General features: G+C 35.4%; 1 protein-coding gene across 1 annotated transcript in view; it reads right to left on the reverse strand.

The window, feature by feature from the left end:
- Positions 1 to 201: 201 nt before the first annotated feature.
- The window catches only part of Fam151b (family with sequence similarity 151 member B), a 33,646-nt gene continuing 7,691 nt past the window's right edge, over positions 202 to 26,156 (reverse strand). Inside the window, exons 3-6 of the mRNA XM_074077212.1 lie at positions 25,977 to 26,142; positions 23,016 to 23,233; positions 20,185 to 20,320; positions 202 to 731 (exon numbers count right to left, since the gene is read on the reverse strand). Coding sequence (XP_073933313.1) covers positions 572 to 731; positions 20,185 to 20,320; positions 23,016 to 23,233; positions 25,977 to 26,142 — 680 coding nt within the window. The 3' untranslated portion in view covers positions 202 to 571. The remainder of the gene's footprint in view (positions 732 to 20,184; positions 20,321 to 23,015; positions 23,234 to 25,976; positions 26,143 to 26,156) is intronic.

A 26,156-nucleotide genomic window follows, 5' to 3' on the forward strand; every position in this document is an offset into this window, starting at 1 on the left:
CCTGCCCCATGCACTTTATAGATAAGCCAAGAGTTGATGGCATTAAAGATAATCCAAAGTCTAGCTAGTAAGAGATAGAGGTGGAGCTGTAAGGAAAATCTGACTGAATTCAAAATCAAAGCTCTTTTCTCTATATAGAACAAACACATTCTTTGGGGGAAAAATGGCTGATTAGCAAAAGGCAAGTTACACCTTAGGACATTGTCTGGCAAATCACATTTTAATAAATCAAAGAAGGAACATATTTTTTCTGAATGCCATGCTCAGGAATTTGCAAGCAGGGCAAAAGATACTTACTTACAAATCCTTACCATTAAGGAACTTACAACCTAGCTGAGGACACATTTCCTAAATTACTACTAATTTAGGGAACTGAAACCTCGTTTTTCCAAATCTTTTGTGTAAGTACAATATTATAAGGACATATCTCTAACAGAGTAAGAAACAAGTATTTTTTGATTGGATAAATTGAGCATAAGCCGGTAATCATAACTGATATGGCAATTAATTCAGACCAAAGAAGAGAATTATGAAACCAAAATAAAGGAAATAATATAGAAGAATCTTCTTTTTAGAGATTAACTTTGATTCCAATGGCTTGTTTAAATTCATGATTTTGTGGTTCCAAAATGTCGTAGAAAACTTGGTTTTTATCAAAACAATCTCTAATATAAAGTAAATCTTCAACGGAATAGTTATCATATTTTCCAGTCCAAATTGTCAGGCTGTACCTGTATTAAAACAAAACAGAACTATACAGTTAAAAATAAAAGATAAGAAACAGCAACAAGCAATTCCAATAAGTCTAAAAACCACCCATTTTCTCTAAACCAAATGTACAAAATGAAAAAAATTAGTGATGGTGTAACTATGTTTTCTTATTTCATTCCTTTATCAACATCAAAGAGACCAGAGGCAAAAAATTCACACTGCTATTGTCTAACTTACATGACTGCTGCATTTGAATTATAGGAATAATAAATGGTTTTAGAAACCCAGATTGGTGGCACTGGAAATGGGTCAAATTTTGACAAAAAGAACTGAAGAGACTGTTGCTGATCACAGAATAGTACCACTGAAACTTGGGTTTGTTCAGTAGCCTGGTCAGAGTGAAAAGCACGACTGGAAGAGCATGCGAAGAGACGTGAATGTCACTGACATTCCCAACATTCACTCACAGATAATGGCCTTTCCTTTCCTTTTGGGGATTTTTGCATAAGATAACAGAATGCCAAGAGATACCATTAAGAGTAACAAACAATAAATTTACACCCATTTCTGAAGTGAAAGAGCAATAGCATATGCAAATTTTAGAATATATGGATATGCCAGGATCTCATTATTTATATTCCATACTTTCATTTTTTCTAGTGACACTACTACTGTTGCATTAGAGTCTAGGGAAATGCAAAGCTGCTAAGTATAACAGAATCAAGGGAAAACTCTCCAAAGCACTTCTACTAATGATGAAAAGAAATAGCTGTCTGAGACATATGGTCCTGTTACAATGACATACTCCTGTCCTCCTAAGTGGTGACTTTGGAAATATAACAAAGGAAAGTACTTTGGACTTTGTTTCATAGCAGTATTATATGACAAACCAAAAAGAATTTAAAACTATAGCAGAGATCACAGAAAAGAAAAAATGAAAATTAGTTTTGAAACCTGTATTTTTTCCTAAAAGGGAAGCTATTAATTTATCTGAACACCATGGCAACAAGCCTTAGAAAAAGACACAGATATGATCATTTAGGTTAAAAGAAGAGCTTTAGTGCTATTTTGCCTGATTTAATGTTCCCTTCCATTATATTTAAATGGAAATGGGGAAAATAAAAGCTTAAATTTTATTTAAGTTAACTCTGAAGCCACATTTTAAAATCCTTTTTTGTGAAAAAACACACCTGGCACATAAAACATACATGTGTATTTTAACAAATCATTGTAAAACACATGCCAGTGTAGCCAAAACACAAAGCAAGAAAGCCTAGATGGCCAGCACCTTAGAAGGCACCTATGAGTCCCTTATTCCATCACAGTATTTCCTGCTCCCTCAAAAGTCCCTCCTCTCTTCCTCACTCTCCCCAGAAGCAAGGTATACAAAAGGGATATGTTGTTTTAAAAGGAAGGGAAAATAAACTATATTAACATTTACTCTTATATGCATGAAGAAGCTAATAATTGATTAATAAGAAACTGACAACTGTGGTTAGTGAGGTTGGGCAGAAGGACGATGTAGATGAGATAGAGGCTTTTCACAGTGTAACCCTATTTGGTTTCTGAACCAATGTTTTGCTTATTTAAATAATTAGAAACAATCCTTAAAGAAAACAAAGAGGCATGAAAGACAATCTATGTAAATGTGTGACAAAAGCTAGAAGTTTTATTCAATATTCCCCAAATTGTATCTAGATGCAAAGTTACACAAAATAAAAGCTACATTTCCCAGCTTCACCTGAAGGTAGGTATAGGTGTATGACTAAGTTATACTCAGTGAGTTACAAGAGCAAGATATTTAACATTGACAATGTAACAAGAGTAATTTTTAGTCCTTACCCTCCCATAGGAAAACTGATTTTTTCATGTGGCAACACATGAAAAAAGTACCTGGTGGGAGCCTGAGAGTCCAGTGGAAAGGTCTCACCACCCCAAGGGAGCACAAGAAAATCCAAAAATAGATGCATTGAAGAGGTGTATAAAGAACAGTTTCACATTACCCATATTGCCCCTCCCTCAACACAACCCAGTTCAATGCCAAGAGACTTCCTTGGTTTATGTTTTCTCCCAAGGGGGAAAATAGGAACACAGTGAATACCAGCTTCCCTAACCATGTGGGATGATGCACATGTGGTCCAGTTCTTTTTTGCTCTACCTAGAACACTGAGACAATCTTATCAGCAGAAGGGAAAAGGGGTGAGGACTCACAGCAACCAAGGCATGGAACTTAACAAAAGACTGCAGTTTCTACTAACCATGTTACAGTCTCCACCAAGAGTTTTACCTATAAACCTTGTAGACTGCATCACATGTGGATGTTCAACTGACCCCCACGCCTCTCCCAGTGCTCTCTGACCCCTTAACCCATGTCCCATGCTCATCCTCACAGATGCAAGCAAGCTTCTGAACATGATGAATGAGCACATGCTGAATGAATGGCCAGCCTGACTCTGTTGGATTGGGAAAATGTGCTTACCCTTCAAAACAAAAGGATAGTGCATTATGGAAAAGAAATGGGAGGTTCTCAGCACCCAGCCTGGCTTTCCAGCACAAGAGAAAGCATAAAAGAGGAAATAATATGAGTAAAGTAGGTATATCCAGAGAAAAGGTATAAAAGACTCCCAGAATCTTGACCCAAGCTAGCTGGTGAAGATCTTTCTGTCTTGAAGTTCAGTAGAACCCAAGAAGCCAACTGCTGCTATGAAGTAAAGTAAGACTTCAAGGAACACAAAAAAAATCAAGAAAACATGACACTACCAAAAGAACATAATTTTCTTACAACCAACCTGAAAGAAATGGAGATCTATGAAATGCCTTGGAAAGCAGTAAAAATAATTATTTTAAGGAATCTGGGCAAGCTATAAGAGTACACAGGTAAGAGAATGAAGTCAGGAAAAAAATACATGAACAAAATTAGAAATTCAACAAAGGAACAAAATCTTAAAATAAGAACCAATCAGAAATCTTGAAACTAAACAATATAATGAATGACATTAAAAATGCAATAAAGACCCTCACCAGCATACTCAATCAAGCAGAAGAAAGACTGAACTCAAAAACAGGTCATTTGAAATTGTTTACCAGCAATGAAAAAAAAACAGAAAAAAAGTGTGAAGACATTCTAGAGGATTAATGGGACACCTTCAAGCAAACAAGTATATGCAACACAGAGGTCCAAGAAGGCAAAGAGAAAAAAAGGACAGAAAGATGAAAGAAATAATAGCCAAAAACTTCTCAAGTTTATGGAGAGATATTGACACTCAGATTCAGGAAATGCAAACTTCCTCCAACAGGATCAACCCAAAGAAGATTACTCTAAGATATAATCAAATTATCACAAATGAAAGAAAAAGAGACTGGCTAGGGTCATGGCTCAAGTGGTAAAGAGTGTCTGCCTAGCAAGCACAAGGCCCTAAGTTCAAACCTCAGTACTTCTTGAGGGGAGGGAAGAGGCAGAAAAAGGGAAACAGGGAAAGAGGGGGAGAGAAAGACATTTAAAAGCAGCAAAACAGAAGCTATTTGTCACATACAAGAAAAATTCCATAATGCTATATAAAGACTTTCTCAGACAAACAAAAGCTGAGTGAGTTTATCACTAGACCAGCTTTATAAGAAATGTTAAAGAGGGTTCTTCAAATTAAAATAAAAGATGCTGAATAGTAACATACAAACATGAGAAAATATAAAATTCACTGGCAAAGGTAAATATAGAGTCAAATTCAGATTGGTGGTGCATAGATGCAATGATTATGCATAAATTACCTTTAATCGTTGTAAAAAGAAGTTAAAAGATAAAGGTATTAAATATGGCTACAGTAATTTTTCAATATGTATATAATATAAAGAGATTCAAAGTGATATTGAAGAATAATCAATAAAAAGTATAGTTTTTATATATGAATGAAGTTGCTATCAATTTAATATAGATTGTTATAGCCATAAGTTTTGTATGTAAGCTTTGTGATAATCATAAAGAGGAATCTTTTAGTAGATTCACAAAACATAAAGGAATAAAAGTGCATCACTGTAGGGCTAGACATGTGGTGCTCATCTGTAATCCCAGCACTCAGGAGGTTGAGGCAGGAAGATCATGAATTTGAGGTAAGCTTGGGTAATATATAGTGAGTTTGAGGCCAGCCTGGGTACTTAGTGAGACCATCTCAAAAAGAAAAAAAAAAATCACATCTAAAAGGAAGATCAGAAGAGAGGGAACAAAGTGACTAAACAATAGTCAGAAAACAATTAACAAAATGACAATAGCAAGTTCAAACTGAATGGAATACATTCTCCAGTCAAATTACATAAAGTAGATAACTGGATAAAAAAGCAAGATCCAAAATATACTCCCTACAAGAGATGTACTTTATTAGTAAGGACACAGACAGGCTGAAATTGAAGGGATAAAAAATATATATACTCCAAGAAAATGGTAACCAAAAGAGCAGGGATAGCTGTACTTACATAACACAAACGACTTTAAGTAACAAAAACAAATAAACAAAACTGTTCCTTGAAACAAAGGAGGCCATTATAAAATGGTAATGGGTCAACTCATTAAGAAGATATAGTAATTGCAAATATATATACACACAACATGGGAGCACTTAAATATTATATAAAGCAAATAGATAACAGATCTGAAAGGAGAGACAGAATGCAATGTAATACAGGAGACATCCCTACAGAAACAGATTATGCAGACAGAAAATCAATAAGGAAACACTGCATTTGAACTTCACATTAGAGCAAATGGACCTAAGAGACATACACAGAAGAGTCCACCCAAGAGCAAGCAGAATACACATTCTTCTCAAGTGCATACAGAACACCTTCCAGAATAGGTCATATGTTGGTCCACAAAACAAGTCTTAACACATTTAAGATGTCTAAAAGTATATCATGTTTCTTTTCTGGACACAATTGTATGAAACTAGAAATCAGTAATAAGAGGAAAGCTGAAATTTTCACAAATATGTAGAAATTAAACAACATACTCTAATAAGTCAAAGAAAAAAATCAAAAGGAAAACAAAAACATACACTGAGATGAACAAAAATGGAACCAAAACTTACGGGGTGCAGAAAAAGCTGTGCTAAGGGGAAACCTAATAATGTAAATGCGTAAGAAAAAGGAAGGCATAAATAAGCAACTTAACTTTTACATCTCAATAAACCAGAAGAAGAAAAGTGCACCAAAAGTTAGCAGAAAGAAGGAATCAATAAAAGGGTAGCAAAATAAAAGATCAATAAAACTAAGTTGGTTTTTAACAAGATAAAATTGAAAAACTTTCAGCTAGATGAACCAAGAAAAATGAGAAGATTCAAATTTTAAAAATTACAAATGAAAGGAGATGTTGCAGTTGATACCACAGAAATATAAAGGACCTACCACTTACAATTATACAGTTATAATTATTGGATAAGCTAGTAGAAATGGATACATTCCTAAAACATTCAACCTACCAAGACTGGGTCATGAAGAAACAGAAAATTTGAACAAATCAATAATGAAAAAGGAGATTGAGTCAGCAATAAAAAATCTTCCAAAAAAGGAAAGCTCAGGGGTAGATGGCTTGGCTTCACTGATGAATTCTCCCAAATGTTTTAACAAGAATTAATGTCAATCCTCAAAGTCTTTCAAACAAAATTACAGGAGGGAGTACTTCCCAAATTCATTTTATGAGGCCAGATTACCCTGATGCCAAAGGCAGACAAGGATACTACAAAAAAAGAGTATCCCTCGTGAACATAAATGAAAAAATCCTCCAAAAAGTACTAGACTGAATCTAACAAGACATTAAAATGATCCTGTACTATGATCAAGTGGGCTTTATCCCTGGGATAGAAGACATTTCAACACATATAAATCAATAAATGATACACTACATTAACAGAGTAAACGATAACAATCATATGATCATGCTGATACAGATAGAAAAGGCATATAATTCAGTCCTTTCATGATAAAAATGCAACAAATTAGATATAGAAGAAATGTGCCTGAACATAATAAAAGCTAATATGAAAAGCCCACAACTAACATCATACTCAATGGTGAGATGCCAGCAGCATTCCTCTAATATTAGGAAGACAAAGATGTCCATTCTCACCATATCTATTGAACATACCAGTAGAAGTCTTAACCAAATCCATTAGTAAAGAAAAAGAAATAAAAAGCATCCAAACTGGAAAAAAAAAGAAGTAAAACTGTCCGTGTTTGCAGATGAAATGATCTTAGATATAGACAACCATTAAAGACCCACAGCAAAAACCTGTTCAAAGCAATAAACAAGTCAGTAAAGTTACAGGATACAAAATGAACATGTAAAAATCAGTAAAGGAATTCCAATTGCAGCAGCATCAAAAAAGAATACTTGGGAATAAGTTTAACAAAAGAGGTGAGATATCTGTACACTAAAACATCAATGGAAGATATTGAAATGATAAATATAAACATATCCTATGTTCGGAGGTTAGAATAATATTGCTAAAATGACCAGGAGTGGTGGCGTACTCTTGTAACTCCTACTCAGGAGGCAGAGATTGAGAGCATTGCTGTTCAAGGACAGCCTGGGCAAACAGCAAGACCTCATCTCAACAAAACAACCTGGGTGTGTGGTGGTGTATATTTTATAATCCCAGCTACATGAGAGACAGAGGTAGGAAGATCACAGTCTGAAGCTGGTCTCCAGCAAAAAGCACAAGACCCTATATGGAAAATAACTAAAGCAAAAAAGCGCTAGGGGCATGGCTCAATTGGTAGAGCATCTGTCTAGCAAGCACAAGGCACACTTTAAAAAAAAAAAAGAAACCACAAAAAAAAAATAATGTCCATACTACTCAGATCAATCTACAGATTTAATGACATCCCTACTCCAAATATTAACTTAAGTGAAGTTAGTCAGGTTCAGAAAGCCAACGGCTACATGTTTTCTCTCATATGTGGAAGACAGAGCCAATACAAATGCAAGCAATATTATGAAAAACAGGTCACGCTAAGGGGATGTCACTAATGGGAAACGGAGGGTAAAAGGATAAAAGAAAGAAGTTAAGAAGGTGAATACGGCTGATGTACTTTCTATACATACTTCCTATACAAGAATGAATATAGAAATTTTAAACCCGTTGAAATCACCGTAAGAAGGGGACTAGGGTAGAAAGGACAAAAATAGAGGGTATGAACCAATTAGGGTTATAAAACAAATATTCATGGAAATGTCACAATGAAACATCCTGTAATGTCATTAAAAAAAAAAAAGACAGAACAGGAAGGCAAATCAGGTCCTGTCTGGGAAGGCTGGTGTCAGTGGGAGGGAGGAAGGTACAAGGAAATTGTATAAGAGAGTGAATATGTTGGAAATACTATGTACTCATGTATGAAAATAGAAAAATGAGTTGAAACTATTCCAGAAATTGGGGTAGGGGTTTAAAGAAGAATGATGGAGGGGATGAATTCAACTATGATATATTGTAAGAATGTTTGTAAATGTCACAATGTACCCCCGATATAAAAATAATATTAATAAATAAATAAATAAAAATCCCTACTCCAATTTCCAATGACATTTTTCATAGAAATAGAAATATAAATCCTAAAGCTCCCATAAAAATCAAAGCAACCTTGAACAAGAAGATCAAAGCTGGAGGCATCACATTCTTGATTTAAAGTCACATTACAAAATTACAATAATCAAATGTCATGGTATTGACATAAAAACAGACACATAGACCAATGGAACAAAACAAAGAGCCCAGAAATAAACCTACATACTTGTAGTCAACTGATTTTCAATAAAAACTCTACCAGTAGAAATATAAACATTATTTGATGATCAGACAATAAAGCCAGAAGTTAATAAAGTCAAAATGTTAAAATTCTACCACTTAAATGCCTAAAAAAATTTCTCTTAAATAACTTTTGAGAGAAAAGAAAAAAAGCCACAGTTTCAGAATATTGAAAAATTAATGATGAAAAGCTATATAACAGCAGAGGACGCAGCTCAAATAGTGGGCAAAAGAAAAGGTATGGTCTTAAAGGCTTATATTAATAAATATAATTAATGATCATAAATACAAAGTAGACAGTGGCATCAACAGGATGTGGTTCATATGAGACCAGCTGAGGAAATCTAGCATGCTCAGGACATGCAGAATTCAAGGCTATGCTATGGATGCTTGATTCGTTTTGCTCATAATGCCACCCCACTGCTGCTAAAGATGATGGTCTGCCTTTCAACAAATGTCAAATTTTCATTTTCCCTCTTTTATTAAGCACATTAATTTTTACTCTGCTCTGTGGGCACCATTTGCTTTTTGGGAGGCAGATGCTCACAAAATTAAGGGCAGGGAAACACTCAGTAGATCATGCAAAGATTTCAACACAGGTGGCCATATGGCTGAATTGACTGAGAACTTCTCTGCGTCTACTCAGCTGCAGAATGCATTCACAGGAATTTAAGATGTTTTGAAATTTCTTTTGATTTTTAAAATTTATTATTTTTGACTGTGGTTAAAAATAACATAAAAATAATTTATGTTAATAAATTCATAAATAAGGTGGGCTTACAGTATTAATGAACACAAAAATGAAAATTAAGTAAACTAAGCATCCAATGGAAAAAAATGAAAACTACATAAAATAGAATCTTAAAAGATAAAAGGCAGAAATTAATGAGTCATAAGTCAGAAAAATAAATAAATCCAAGAGCTGATTCTTTTTTAAAAAGATTATTATCTAGTTTAATCATGAAACAAGGGAAAGAACCGGAGGTGTGGCTCCAATGACAGAGTACCTACATTGCAAGCACATAGAGCACATAGCCCTGAGACCGAACCCAGTCCCTGCCCACAAAAGAGAGAAACAAGGGGAAAAGCTCAAGTAAATTAAAGCTCAAGTAACTAAGAGAGTAATAAACTATTTCAGCAACCATCTCTAAATAAAATTTAAAACCTGGATGAAATGAACAATTTTCTAGGAAAATATAATTTATGAAAACTGGCTTCCAAAGTCATAGAAAACAGAACCAACACATTAATCATAAAGAAAATTGATTCCTCAAGTTCAGATTTCCTGAAAGTATCAGGTTAGATGGTTTCACTGATTAGTTTACCAAAACAAAGGTACAGACCATTTCAATGGTATTTTAAATATCCCAGAGTACATGAAAAAAAGGAAACATTCCTAATTTATTTTATAAATAAGCATGACACTTAATCTTAAAACTGAGAAAAAAATTCAGACCAGTCTCACTTCTAAATGCAGAAATCCTAACTAAAATGTTAGTAATAAAATCAAGTAGCACATTAAAAGACTGATATATTATAATCAAGTGGGGAAACATGAGAATGGTTGAATATTATGAGATATCAAGATTATTTTAATAGATACAGTGGGAAATATGATTTATGATTACTGTCATAGAAATTTAAAAGGCACTTAGTAAAATTCAACATGTACAAGGATATACATATATACTTCTTTAGACTGCATCTTTGCAGAATACTAAGCTCTTGCTATATTATAGGTAAGAAGGAGATGTATTATTTGACCTTTCAAGAGTTCTTGACATGGGCACTAGAGACCGTTGGGTAATAGAATTCTTCCCTGGGGGGCTGTCCAGTGCGATATAAGATACAACCCTGGTTTCTACCACAAGTTCCTGCCACACACATTCAGTCTGACAACCAAAAATGGCATTGCCTGGGAAGAGTTACACTGTGCCAAGTTGAGAATCCCTGTTCTAGAGGTATAAACCAACATACCTCAAAAAGAAAAAATTAGCAGTACATAAGTTGAAAAGAGGCAAAATTAGCATTGCTTGAAAATAATATAGTTTTTGCTTAGAAAACTAAAGAAAATCAACTGAAAGGCTATTAAAAATGATAGGAGAATTTGGTATATAGAGTTGGGCCCAATACAAGTATACAGAAATCATTAGCCTTCATATATACATATTCATATTTCATATATATATAAAACAACCAGAACAAGATATAACAGCAGCAAAGGTCCTGTTAAAATAGCAACTTAACATAAAATAACTCAGAATAAACTTTATAAAAAATGTAAAATATCTAAGCAGAGAAAAGATAAAATATATCTAAAAAACTCACAAAAAAAGAACTGTACAAATATATGCTCAGTCTGTTCTTGAGTAGAAGTTTCAACATCATAAACCTTCAATTCTCTTTATGATAACCGAAAAAAATCTCTTTGGAAAAAATAGTCTTTTCACTTTTGAACCAATAGGCTGATTCTAAAGTTCCAGAGGAAAAGAAATGCAAGCAAAAATAGCCAGTATATTGTTTATGGAGCATAGGCTAAGCTGTTTTAACACAGAAATTTCAAAATACAGCAACTCAACATGACAGGGGTTTGTATTTCTCTCAAAACTGCCCAGAGGTAGGAAGGAGGTCTCAAGTTGGGGGAGTGGGCTCTGCTTCAGGGGTCATGTGGATTCCAGGTTCACTCTCTCTCCCCTCTGTTAACCCTAAGCATTCTTATCCATCTAAGTAGAGGCTGACAGTTACCATCATATTCATGATCCAGAACACAAATATTGAAAGGAAAAATGTTGCAGAGTGATATATACATTCCACTGGCCAAAACATGGTACCTTAAGCACATTAAGTGAATAGAGACTGAAAAACATGGTACCTCTGGGTGGTCACAATATCAATAAGAGCTTGTGTGAATCTCGGTCATTTCTGGAACAATTACAAGTAATCAGAATTTTTTTTATTCTCTCTGCCTTCTAGTTTACTAATAATGTAGTACATGGGTTTTTGTTGTTATTGTGATTGTTTTCCTTATGCTTTTGATGGTGTCTAGCAAAAGAAGTGAGATTGGGAACCAAACTGCCATGCGCTTGCTTGTATTAGAAATACTCATTATGCTTATGCAATAATATGAAATGCAGAAGGGACAAAAGAAGGTTGCATGTTTGCTTGCTTATACCTTTAAAAAAGGTGTGGTGGCTCGTGCCTGTGATCCTAGGAGAGAGGCAGAGACTACCTGAGGTCAGCCTGGGAAGAAAGTTAGTGATACCCTATCTCAACCAATAGCTGGGCAAGGTGGTGCAGGCCTGTCATCTCAGCTACACAGGAAGTATAACAGGAGGATCAGGATCCAGGCTGGCTGGACAAAAAGTGAGCCCTATCCCCGAAATAACTAAAGCAAAAAGGGTTGGAAAAGTGGCCCAAGTGGTAGAGTGCCTGCCTAGCAAGCACAAAGACCTAAATTTAAACCTCAGTACCACCAATTTAAAAAAAATATGACTGACAATTCAGCAGAGCAACTGTTCTTGACCAGGTATGTTATCAAGAATTGGAACTTTGCCATGCTTCATGGTTTTGACAGCAGAATGGGTTATTAACTACTTAAATGAGAAGCAAAAAGGTATTGGCAGGTGATTGTTAAGTTCCTTGACACAGAAATACTGTCTGATAGTGCACTATTTCAGTGGCTCTCTAAGCATTACAAGATTCATTTGTGCACTATTCACTACAGCTTGATTCAAGATGAAAATATTGTTTAAAGTTGAGATGTTACTAAGTATTGTTTCTCTAGAAACGGCTCCTCTTTTTAGTATACTATTTGTATTATCGACATTAGAGCACATTACATGATGATTTATGTAGCACCTGACACCAGAGTAATTAAAATTATTAGGTCCCTGGCATTCTTGGGGTGGGCAGAAGGTCCTGAGGCTAGCACCGAAACCAGACCCCCTGATTTATGACCATTTGTTTCTCCCTGCCTGATTGTTTCTCAGCTTGCAAGACAACTCAGGAACTTCCAGTTATTCAACTAGCCAGGCATGTCAACCTGCTCCATCTGGTGATCACAGATAATCAGAGACCAGAGATTCTCTCCCTCCCCCATGGCTTGGCCCCTCCTATATAGCCCACTACCCATTTTCAGCCAAGCTGCTTCACTCTGAACCCGAAAAGGGTGACAGCCCTGAAGTCTGGTTCCTAATAATCTTTCCTTTCCACACGTGGCGTGGTCTTTATTTGGCAGTACCTTACCAAAATAACCTCTAAGATTCTGTTTAACATTGTTTTATAACTATTTTTATATTTAAACACCAAAACTCACTCTCCAGAAGGCACTAGCTCTGAATACCCTCTCTAACTAAACAATGCCCATGAGCATTTGGTGTTTCCATTTAACAAGTATTTACTAAATCCCTGAGATGTGCTAGGCACGGTTCTAAATACTGAGGATTTGTGGCTCATCAAGACGAACAAAACTACTGTCATCACGTAAGCTCATAAGCATCAGACAGTAAGAGGTAACTATTAGGAGCAAAATTAAACACCTAGGTCCACCATCAAGCTAAGACTACCCTTTAGTCTTTTAAAGCAGACTCTTACTCAGATTTTATTATTTGAATCACTAATGTCAGCCTAGATAACTAAGTATGTCAGTGTTTTTGCCTATTTTTAGAAAATAATAAATTTACTATTTCTTCCTATCTTAAACAGTATAAATAACTCTAGGACTGTAAAAATGTCAAAAAGTTCTTTATCTTTTTCTACAGAATAATTACAAAAACAATCAAACTCCAAAATTATAATTTTGGAGGATGAAAATGATTGTATAAGGCAGTAAAATGACAGAGTAGATATTGAGCTTTTAGTTTTGCTACTATGGAAAACAAACCATCCACAAACTACAGATTTAAAAAAATAGATTGAGGAATTGAGAACATAGTCCAATGGTACAGTGCTTGCCTAGTATGCATGAAGTCTGGGTTGGATCATCAGCAAACACACACACACAATATTTAATGATCTCAAATATTTGCTACTATTATGAGATTAAGTTAAATGCATTATAATGCTAACTTAAGATAAAATATTAAACTATAAATATATTTGGCTTTATAAATTAATAAGATGATGTTAAAATGAATTCTAAATAGTTTTTTCATTAATAGTGATGATTCAGTGTTCTTTTAGCCACCCATTTTCATCTCGTTCCTTTGTCATGTATTTAGGATGTAAGTTGAAATAGGAGAGACAACTGTGCATATCATATCACTAAAAAGAAGGTTAAAGCTCCCATAAAGACCTTCAAGTTCTAGGCAACTGTACTTACATGCATAAACTATATAAAACCATTTTCATAGAGTAAAGTAGATTTACACACACAAGCAAAAATTGAGACAATATATTAATAAAACTGACACAATTGAAACAATTAACATTCAGTTCATAAACAAGAATAATGAAATATAATGCAATTTATTATCTGACATCCTATCTACTATATTTTCTTAAGTATTATTCATGCTATTTAATATTTAATGTCATAATATTAATATTTCTAGTGATAACCTGAAATACAATAAAAACTTGAAATTCTTTTAAAGTAATTTTTAAAAATTAAGTTTTACGTACATACATATTTATGTATTAGTCAGAATCAATATTCTAAAATATAGGCAATTCATAAATTGTTTATGGTAACAATTTATTATTTAAGAAATTTTTCCCTACCTGGGTGCTGGTGGCTCACACCTGTAATCCTAACTACTCAGAAGGCAGAGATCAGGAGGATCATGGTTCAAAGCCAGCCTGGGCAAATAGTTCACCAGGCCCTATCTCGAAAAAAACCATCACAAAAAAGGGCTGGTAGAGTGGCTCAAGCAGTAAGAGTATCTGCCCAGCAAGCGTGAGACCCTGAGTTCAAACCCAGTACTACAAAAAAAAAGAAGTCTTTCCGTGGCTGAGGATGTAACTCAGTGGTAGAGTATTTGCCTAGCATGTGCAAGGCCCTGGGTTCCATCGCCAGCACCACAAAAAATAAACAAAAGAAAATAAAAAAACTTCCCCAACAGTCTCAAAGCTTGTCCTTACTATGAAAACACAGGCTAAGGATTAATGAGCTGCTAACCTTTTCAACTTCATTATATAGATTCAGAATAAAGGGTGAAAATAATCACATTCAATGTTCTCAACATCTTTTGAGAGATGCTTTATTATGAGATTTTTTTAAAGCTAAAAGTTCTCTATCGTTACTAAAAAGAAGTAATTTTTTGTTATGACCTATTTACATGTGAAAAACCATAGAAAAAAATTGTTTCTGTATAAACCAACACTACCCAGTTTGAAAGAACTAATACTGCATACTTAAGAAACGTGTAATTTCTGCTTAATGCAAAATACATGTTTTAAAATTTCTTACACTATCTTAGTCACACTGGACAGTCCAGGAATGTTCAGTTAGCATTTGGTAATTTTCATTATGTCCACAAAACAGACTATGTTAATTTTTACAGGGTCCACTTGGATTATGTTTAAAGGACTTATTTCATCTCCTGGGTTACCAGGTGCCTCTGTGAGTTTCATCAAGGTCAAACAACCATTCAAAATCATTAAGATAATTTAAAATGTACACAAATGGATATTCAGCCTTGACTGTATTTTCTCACAAATGTAGCTATTGTCTGACAGTTTTTCTGTATATGGTTATTTTAGTACTAAGTCTCCATGAAAACAAAATGCATTTATGTTGTGAATGTTTCTCATATGCTGGTATGAGGAAATACTGTCAAGAATTCTGGAGATCTTTATGAGAATTTGTTAGAATTTGACTGGACATTAGATCAAGGGCAAACACAACAAGGGAATTGGACTTTGATCACATGATAAAGCGAGAGCACACAAGGGAGGGGTGAGGATAGGTAAGACACCTAAAAAATTAGCTAGCATTTGTTGCCCTCAACGCAGAGAAACTAAAGCAGATACCTTAAAAACAACTGAGGCCAATAGGAAAAGGGGACCAGGAACTAGAGACAAGGTGAGATCAAAAAGAATTAACCTAGAAGGTAACACACATGCACAGGAAATTAATGTGAGTCAACTCCCTGTATAGCTGTCCTTATCTCAACCAGCAAAAACCCTTGTTCCTTCCTATTATTGCTTATACTCTCTCTTCAACAAAATTAGAGATAAGGGCAAAACAGTTTCTGCCGGGTAGCTAGCGAGGGGCTGGGGGAGAGAGGGAGGGGCGGGGGGTTAGGGAGGGAAGGGGGGGGAAGGGGGGAGAAATGACCCAAACATTGTATGCACATATGAATAAAAAAAAAAGAATTTGATCGACTGCTTTAATTCAGTGCTCTCCATCCTGAAACTACATTTTAAAAAACCATCCCTTGTGTTTCCTTATAAATTTACTGTTTGATGTTCAGGTCTTTAATTCAATGGGAATTTAATTTGGAAGTAGGACTACAGAAAGCTGTTAGCATTGTTTTTCCACACAGTCAACAAAGTACTAACACCAGTTATTAAACGTTTGCTCCAATGATTGGCAATGCCAGCTGTTCCTACACTAAGTTCCATGAGAGATTTAGGCTCATTTCTTGACTAGTCTATTTAAAAAGTAGTAGAAAAACTGTTTTAATATCTGTACCTCTATAATATACTTTAATACTTAATAGGTAACCCAATTAATTCTTATTACATAGTGAAAGAATAAAATTTTTTATGAAAAAGATTTCTGAAGTGGTGGAATTCAAAGAGAAACTAATTTCTCCATTCATAACATTTTGTGAGTGGATAAACAGATATCCACTATAATATATTCTATAATATATACTATTCTATAATAGAATAAAAAACATTTTTGGGAGCCAGGCACCAATGGCTCATGCCTGTAATGCTAGCTACTTAGGAGGCAGAGATCAAAAAGATTGCAGTTCAAAGCCAGTCCAGGCAAATCATTCATAAGACCCTATCTCAAGGTGTCTTTGTCTGGTTTTGGGATGAGAGTAATATTGGCTTCATAAAATGAGTTAGGCAGTGTTTCTTCCCATTGTATTTCGTGGAACAGTTTAAGGAGAGTTGGTGTTAGTTCTTCTTTAAAGGTCTGATAGAATTCAGCAGTGAATCCGTCAGGTCCTGGACTTTTCTTTTTTGGGAGGCTCTTGATGGCAGCTTCAATTTCTTTTTGTGTTATAGATCTATTCAGGCGATTAATATCCTTTTGGTTCAGTTTTGGGTGTTTGTAGGTTTCTAGAAATCTGTCTACTTCTTTGAGATTTTCAAATTTATTTGAATATAGGTTCTCAAAGGAGTCTCTGATGATTTCCTGGATTTCCATGGTGTTTGTTGTGATCTCTCATTTTGAATTTCTGATTTTACTGATTTGGGTTTTTTCTCTCCTCATTTTAGTCAGGTTTGCCAGGGGTCTATCGATCTTCTTTATTTTTTCAAAGAACCAACTTTTTGTTTCATTGATTCTTTGTATGGTTTTTTTTGTTTCTATTTCATTGATTTCAGACCTTATCTTAATTATTTCTTTCCTTCTGCTTGTTTTGGGGTTTGTTTGTTCTTGTTTTTCTAGGAGTTTCAGCTGTAGTGTTAGGCCATTGATTTGAGATCTTTCTAAAACTACAGGCCAATTTCCCTAATGAACATCAATGCAAAAATCCTCAGTAAAATAATGGCAAACTGAATCCAACAACACATTAGAAAGATCATTCACCACGACCAAGTTTGCTTCATCCCAGGGATGAACCATCCCAGACGTGGTTCAACATACACAAATGTATAAATGTAATACAGTACATCAATAAAAGCAAAGACAAAAACCACTTGATCATCTCAATAGATACAGAAAAAGCCTTAGACAAGATCCAACACCACTTCATGATAAAAGCTCTAAGAAAACTAGGAATAGAAGGAATGTACCTCAACATTGTAAAGGCTATATATGACAAACCTACAGCCAACATCATACTTAACGGTGAAAAACTGAAACCATTCCCCCTAAAATCAGGAACGAGACAAGGGTGCCCACTATCTTCACTCTTATTCAACATAGTACTGGAATTTCTAGCCAGAGCAATTAGGCAAGAAGAAGAAATAAAAGGAATAGAAATAGGTAAAGAAACTGTCAAAATATCTTATTTGTAGATGATATGATCCTATACCTTAAAGACCCAAAAAACTCTACCCAAAAACTCTTAGACACCATAAACAGCTACAGTAAGGTGGCAAGATACAAAACCAACCTACAAAAATCATTAGCTTTTCTACATACCAACAATGAACAAACTGAGAAGGAATATATGGAAACAATTCCATTCACAATAGCCTCAAAAAAAATCAAATACCTAGGAGTAAATTTAGCAAAGGATGTGAATGATCTCTACAAGGAGAATTACAAAATCCTGAAGAAAGAGATCGAGGAGGACTACAGAAGATGGAAAGATCTCCCGTGCTCATGGATTGGTAGAATCAACCTAGTAAAAATGGCTATACTACCGAAAGAAATCTACATGTTTAATGCAATTCCCATCAAAATCCCAATGACTTTCATCACTGAGATTGAAAAATCTACCCTAAAATTCATTTGGAAACACAAGAGACCACGAATAGCCAAGGCAATACTCAGCAAAAACAGCAATGCTGGAGGTCTCACAATACCTGACTTCAAACTATATTACAAAGCAATAGCAATAAAAACAGCATGGTACTGGCACAAAAACAGACATGAAGACCAGTGGAACAGAACAGAGGACCCAGATATGAACCCACACAACTATACCCATCTCATTTTTGACAAAGGTGCCAAAAACACACGATGGAGAAAAGACAGCCTCTTCAACAAATGTTGCTGGGAAAAGTGGTTATCCGTCTGCAAGAAACTAAAACTAGATCCATGTCTATCACCCTGTACTAGTATCAACTCAAAATGGATCAAGGACCTAAATATCACACCTGAAACTCTCAAGTTACTACAGGGAGGAGCAGGAAACACTCTGGAACAAATAGGTATAGGCAAAGACTTCCTCATTAGAACCCCAGCAGCCCAGCCACTAAGAGAAAGGATGGACAAATGGGACTTCATAAAATTAAAAAGCTTTTGCACAACAAAAGAAATGGTCTCTAAACTGAAAAGACCACCCACAGAGTGAAAGAAAATATTTGCCAGCTATGTATCAGACAAGGGACTGATAACCAGAATATACAGGGAACTTAAGAAACTGAACTCTCCTAAAATCAATCAACCAATTAAGAAATGGGCAACTGAACTAAACCGAACTTTTTCAAAAGAAGAAATTCAAATGCCCAAAAAACACATGAAAAAATGCTCACCATCTCTGGCCATAAAGAAAATGCAAATCAAAACCAAACTAAGATTCCACCTCACCCCTGTTAGAATAGCCATCATCCAAAACACCACCACCAACAAGTGCTAGTGAGGATGTGGAAAAAAAGGAACTCTAATCCACTGCTGGTGGGAATACAAGCTGGTGCAACCACTCTGAAAAAAAATTTGAGTCTTCTTAAAAATCTAGACATAGATCTGCCATATGATCCAGCAATCCCACTCCTGGGGATATACCCAAAGGAATGCAACACAATTACTCCAGAGGCACCTGCACACCCATGTTTATTGCAGCACTATTCACAATAGCCAAGTTATGGAAACAGCCAAAATGCCCCACTACTGACAAATGGATCAAGAAAATGTGGTACTTGTACACAAAGGAATTTTACTCAGCCATGAAGAAAAATGAAATCTCATCATTTGCAGGTAAATGGATGGAACTGGAGAACATAATTCTGAGCGAGGTCAGCCAGGCCCAGAAGACCAAAAATTGTATGTTCTCCCTCATATGCAGACTTTAGATCTAGGGCAAATGCAGCAATGTGGTTGGACTTGGGTCACATGACAAGGGGAGGGCACATACGGGAGATAAAGGAATAGGTAGAAAACCCATAACATGAAAGCACTTGATGTCCCCACTCCAGAGGAACTAATACAGAAACCTTAAAATGACAGAGGTTGTCATGAGCAGGGGCTTAGGAACCAATGTAAAGATCAGTTAGAGATGAACATGGGTCGTAACACATGGGTACACGAAAGCAATAGGAATCTCTCTGTATAGCTATCCTTAACTCAACTAGCAAAAACGCTTTGTCTTTGTTACTATGCATGTCCTTTCTTCAACAAAATCAGTGATAAGGGCAGAACGGGACCTGCCTGAAACTGAGGAGTGGGGGGAAGGGTGAGGGAGGGAGGCAGGGGGGAGAAATGACCCAAACAATGTATGCACATGTAAACAAACAAACAAACAAACAAACAACAAAAAAAAGACCTATCTCGAAAAAACCCATCACAAAAACAGGGCTGGTGGAGTGGCTCAAGGTGCAGGCCCTGAGTTCAAACCCCGGTACCGCAAAAAAACCCAAAAAAAACAAAAACAACATTTTGGGGGCATGTACTACATACAAAACGTTTTTGTGGAATAGGGTAAAAACAGTGTTAAATGGAGGTACATGAAGAAGCTTCCATCTACTGCGGGGATGTGCGTACTTAATCCGTTTCATTCTCTTTGTCTCTTTCTCTCACGTATACTGTCCTTCCATCACTTTCATGCCCTGACTATTCCTGTTTCTCACTCTCACACACACTCACACGTACAGCACGTACTGTTAAACTAACACATACCTGTTTGATTTCTTTAGTAACCAAAGCAACTGAGAACAAGACTGCCTGACTAACGCTGCTCTGACAGGGAACGTTATAGGTTGGGTTAGTCCACTGCATATATATTCCATCTCTTTCACCATTGTCCAAGTGTACCCTGAAATGTAAAGAAACAGAAGTTTTCTAGTTGGGATCTTAAAAGTCAATTAAATTAAAAAAAAATTATATTAGCTAAGAATGAGTAAATCTCTTGAAAATTTACAAGTAAATTAATAGGTAATTCATAAAATTCCTATTTGGATTTAAAGGAAGTTAAAACATTACTTAATGCAAGGGAAAATCATTTATTTATCTATTATTTATTTAAGTTTTTGCTGTGATAAGGATGGAACCCAGGGTCTTGCACAAGGTAGGCATGTACTCTACATTTAGTTACATTCCCAGGCCAAGGGGGAAAATTTTTTTTTTTAAGACAAGGTCTCCAAATATAGCTCAGGCTAGCCTCAAACTTGCAATCTTCCTGCTTTACCCTCCCAAGTGCTAAGATAACAGGCAAGTGCCACCATACCCAGTTATCAAAAAAAATATTTCTAATGGAAAATGTACACAAAAATCATATCACAAGTACTCTAGAACAAAGTTAACAAAAAATGGTAACATTAAGATTTTACGGGGGCGGAGGATATAGCGCAACAATAGATAAACACATACTTAGCACACGCAAGGCCTAGATTCCATACCCAAAACCAAGTAAAAACAAAAAGAACCCAAGAAAGATTGCTCAAGTGCAAAAAAATAAAAGCAAATTTGATACTAATTTTATTTACTTAAAGATTTTAATGCTCTTCTCTTAGGTCAGTCTGCATCATTAATATTCTCTATAAACTGAGATTTTCTATGTGTTATGTTTTCTTTTCCAAGAAGAAGTGGCTGGCAGGTATTTACTAGCTGTCTAAGTGATAATTAACTTTGAGTCAATTTTCTTTCTGAAAGAAATTACTTACACATTTTATGTAAAGTAGAAATAGTGGTAACACTGATTTTATAAATCATGTTAAGACACTGTAGAAAACCACACTTGCCTGGTTATAAAGAACATTTGAAAAAAATTAATTCCCTAAACTCTATCAAAAGTAGGCTGTTAAAGTCATTGGAATGTAAAGGAACATGCAGAGAAATCCTAAGTGAGGAAGTTAGTTTAGCAGCTAAATTCCTGATGAATATAAAGCTTCTGTTTTCTTTAAAATTTAGAAAATGGTATTTTTATTATTTGAAGAAGGTACTACTAACAGAAGCCATACTTATATGACTATAAACTTGCTTTTAAAAATTTGTAGTATAAGAAGTAAGGGAGGAGCCAGGCATGGGTGGCTCACACCTGTAATCCTAGCTACTCAGGAGGCAGAGATCAGGAGGCTCCTGGCCAGTCCTGGGCAAATAGTTCTCGACCTAGCTTGAAAAAAAACCATCACAAAAAAAGCTGGCAGAGTGGCTCAAGCAGTAAAAGCACATGCCTAGCAAGTTTGAGGCCCTGAGTGCAAACCTCAATGCTGCCAAAGAAAAAAGGGTGGGGGTGGGGAAAGGAAGATAAAATACATGTTGGTAATCACAGGAGAGCAGTGAGGGAAAAGCAGCCTAGAAACATTCAGGATCCAGATATGGTTTAACTTAGTGTAAGCCAGAGGGCAGGGCCAAAACTTGGCTACACAATGACTAGATGAAGTTTAGAATCAATAAGGGAGATACTAAAAAATTTTTATTTTATCTTTTTCAAACATCTTAATTACATGTGACATACTTTAATGAAACTAATAAAAACTTAAATAATTAGAAAGTTAAAATAGTTACGTAAAAGTGGATTTTTTTCTCTTGATTAATAAATTATTAGTTATTAGAGTTATAACCTAAGTACCACTACTCACTAGGTAGCAGTTCCTCTAACCTCATGTTGGATATTAAAACTTTACACCTGGGGCTGGGGGAACAACTCAGTGGTAGAGTGCTTAACTAGCAAAACTCAATGCCCTGGGTTAAATCTCTGCACCAAAAAAAAACAAAAACAAAACTTCAAAACCAACCAACCAAACAAAAAACCCCAAGGAATACAAAAAATAAATTGTAAACGAGTAAAAAACGAATGGTCTGAAACCGTAAGATATAAACTAACCTCTCCATAGGCTCTAAATGCCTGTTTAGTTGATGAGGCTTACCATATGGACAAGACATCCCAGAGCATCTGATTGCTTACTGGCTGTTACCTGGAAATCACTACATAGGGATGGGGGAAAATATAGATGAACTAATGATGTAATGAATTTCAACTAGGAATAAGAAGCTGAATGCCAGGTCCACCTACAGAATGATATGAACAGAACGAAGGGACCCCACCTAGAAGAGTGTCTCCTGGCTTTCCACTCTCTTGTCCAGCCAAAGAGAACATAAGGAGGGTCCCTTTAATGTAGTGAGCAGAACTTGTACTTCAGGCCTCATCTCACTTGAAAAGCTTTTAGTTCCTTCATCTAACATATGGCTCCTGTGCCACAATATAGGGGAAAATAAGAGTCTACAATGTTTTAAAATTTCAAAAAGAGTAGCTCCTGAGCTTTTTGTTCAAAGCATGTAGAGGCAACTTTGGTTATTCTAGACCTTGCAAATAAGTATTTCCATGGAAGCTTGGTGACAGACATTACCGATGAACACAGTATCTGTCTGAAATAACAGAAATAAGGTCAGGTTTTTCACTATACTTTTAGATTTTGGGGGATGATTTTTTGGCTATTTATTAATGATATTTTAATAATTGTAGGATATTTTAGTTTGACCAACAATAAACACATTGGTAGAATTATCACCTTCAATGACTTTCTCACGATGCCATCCTGTTGTCCAACCCAGGGAAAATGTCACATCTGGAAAGAAGGATGTCACAATGTCTATAAATGGTTTTGCATCTACTACTTTGCTACTCCCATTTGGACCAGGAAGAATATCAGCATTAATCCACACAGGACATTTCAGGTGCCTCTTCACTTCTTCCAAGAGCATCATGGATGGTTCTACAGCTGCTAGACTAAACACATGGTTTGTTGTTAATTAAACATTCTTACAGTAAAAAGTTCTTTTAGAATAATGTTGTAGTGTTCTCCAATTCATAATAAAAATGTAACACAAAATAATATCTGAGTTAAATAAAATCAAAGATCACACAGCACCCGAGGGAGAAACAAACAAATGCCATATCTCAAAATGCTGATTTATACTTATTATTCATGAAAGGAACTTAAAAATTCTACAAATATATAAATAACGCCTCCACTTATGGACCAATTAGAGGTGTTAAAGCTCCACATCAGAATCCCTAATTGTGAATTTAAGAAAAGATACAAATATTCATTCTTTAGAGAGTATACAAGTAAGATAAAAAATGAAATACACTCATAACCTACACGTTCACATTGGGAAATACCAAGTATATTCAGGCACTGTGTCTCAGTGTCTTCAGCTCTGGGCCTGGAAGAATAAAGAGCCTGTTTTCTTTCATGTGTTCTTGGGTAAGTTTGAAGATATAAGCACATTTCTGAAAATGACTGGAAAGCATAAAACTATGTTTCCTTAAAACTTTTATAAGTTCCTATTTTTCTCCTTTATTGTAAGTACAATAAAGAAACTAGAGACAAGAATGTTGTCAGTTTAAATTGAAAATCAGCTTCGTATTATCTTACTGTCCAACATCTATTCTAGCTGACATTGACAACTTCAAGATGATAAGGTTCTAATTAGACCATGTCACTTTTACTTTATGAAAATGTATGCACAAGCTTTACTGGAAAACCAAAGTATTTCTCTTTTTATTTATTTTTATTTTATTTAATTTTTTTGCGCTGCTGGAGATGGAACCTAGGGCCTCATGCATGCCAGGCGAGCACTCTATCACTGAGCTATATCCTCACCCCCACTACTAATTCTATCTTCTGAACTTTAAGATCAACCCTTCTGAATTTTTAGAAATGTTCATTTTTAAGAAAATTAGGCTTATAGTGCATGCTGTGATGAAAGCCTGATGATAGATTTTGGAGAAGAGAACATTCAGCAACCCTCCTCACATTCCATCTTTTCTGAAGGATGGGACACTTCTATCCTTTCTTCCCTCCACAACTTTTCTCACTGGAAAAAAAAAAAAAAAAAGCTAAAACCAGAGAAACCAGGCTCTAGCTTTTAGTTTCTAGTCTCTCACTCTGCTACTCTGTGGTACACTTCTTTCTTCTACTCTTCTGTCACTGAAATGGAGGCCCTAGATTTTAATGGGTTAATAATAAGGCTGGACCTTGCAGACTTTAATTTAGATGCAGTCATTTCTCTATCTCGTACTGTGTCAATGCCATGTTAAGCCACAATTCTAGTGCTGCGAGTGTGGTTCAAATGGTAGTGTGCCTGCCTAGCCAGTGTGAGGCCCTGAGTTTCATTTCCTCATCTGGAAGATGAGGATACCAGCAATGACCTATCTCTTAGGACTGTTATGAGAACTAAACGAAGAACACATGCAATGCTCTTACAACAGTGTCTCACACATAATAAATGTTCCCATGGCTGCTATAGTCATGCTCCTTTAAATATGCTGTGATTTAGAAAACTATAAAACCTTTGTTTTTAGTTGCCTGGCCCTTCTGAGGTAGCTGCTAGTGCTTAAGAATAAACAAGCTAATCTGTGAGAAGGCAAAGAATACATGAAAGAGAACAATTTAAAGGGCAACAGTAAACACAAAAAAATTGAGCTCATGAAAAGGCAAGGATATCTAAAACTTTAAATTGCCAAGTATTACAGATCAAATACTTAAATCCATAGTAGAATGAATGCTGGATTGGCTCCAGGAGACTTAGGGTCTGGTGCTAGTTCAGTCGACAAAGCTTAGCTGTTATCTTTAGTAGATCATGGAACTTCTCTGTAACTAAGTTTCTTTGTCAATAAAACAGTCATCACTCACAAACTTTAATAATCTTAAGGTAGTTTTTCAACTCACAAGTCCCCGTCAATCCAAACTCCTATACATTTAAAATTCTGCACATCCATTCATTCACCAACAGAATAATCAAATTCACTGATACAGCTAGTCATACAACAAAGAGTTAGATCATCTTAATAACCCCATAAGATTTTTTAAGTCCTCATTATTTTCTTGAGGTAATTCAATTTTAAAATACAAATCAGAGATGAGGAAGGTTTACAACCAACACTCCTGGAATTTGACAGCAGTGGCATCCATGGGGCTTATGGTGAGCTTTTCTGGTATATACTTGGCTTTCCCTATCATTTTTACCCTACCAAAATACTAAAATAACAAAATTTCCTGTTACGGACTCAGAGAAGGAAATAACATTATTCTTCATTATCAATACCAAAATAGTTTTTTTAAGAAACACTTTGGTCATTGAAGAATTCCAAGTAATTCTCTTTACAAATATAATAACATACATCAAATTGGATATGAATTAATTCAATAAAATTCTCTCAACTTTCTCCTTCCCAGACTGCTTTTAAACAATACAAGTATTTTAAACTTATCATTTTGTTATCACAATGACCACTTGTGATAAATTCCTTTATAAAAATTAATCTTAGCCTCAAAAGGTCCCTAAGAAACAATTTGAGCAAATAGCTCAGTGGGTCTTAGGTTCATTCCTGAAACATATTTGAGTCTACAATTACATTCTCAGTTTAAAAAAAGTACAGAAATGGGTAGGCATAAATATGTGCAGTTATTAATTCTTCCCCAAAAAGTCTTCAGTAACAACCAAAAGCATGTTTGTATATATACCTCTTGAAATCTAGCTTGATGCCTTTATTGGTTTTCATAACCTCAGTCAGCCACTCCTGAAGAGTATTATCACTGCTTGTTTCAGGAGGATGGGCCATGATTGGTTGGCCATGCTCTGATCCATCACTTGGAAGAAAGACATCGGCCTCTATCATGTGAGCAGTACCTGTCCAAATAAAA

The sequence above is a fragment of the Castor canadensis genome, chromosome 6 (genome assembly GCF_047511655.1).
Source record: "Castor canadensis chromosome 6, mCasCan1.hap1v2, whole genome shotgun sequence".
Lineage (NCBI taxonomy): Eukaryota > Metazoa > Chordata > Mammalia > Rodentia > Castoridae > Castor > Castor canadensis.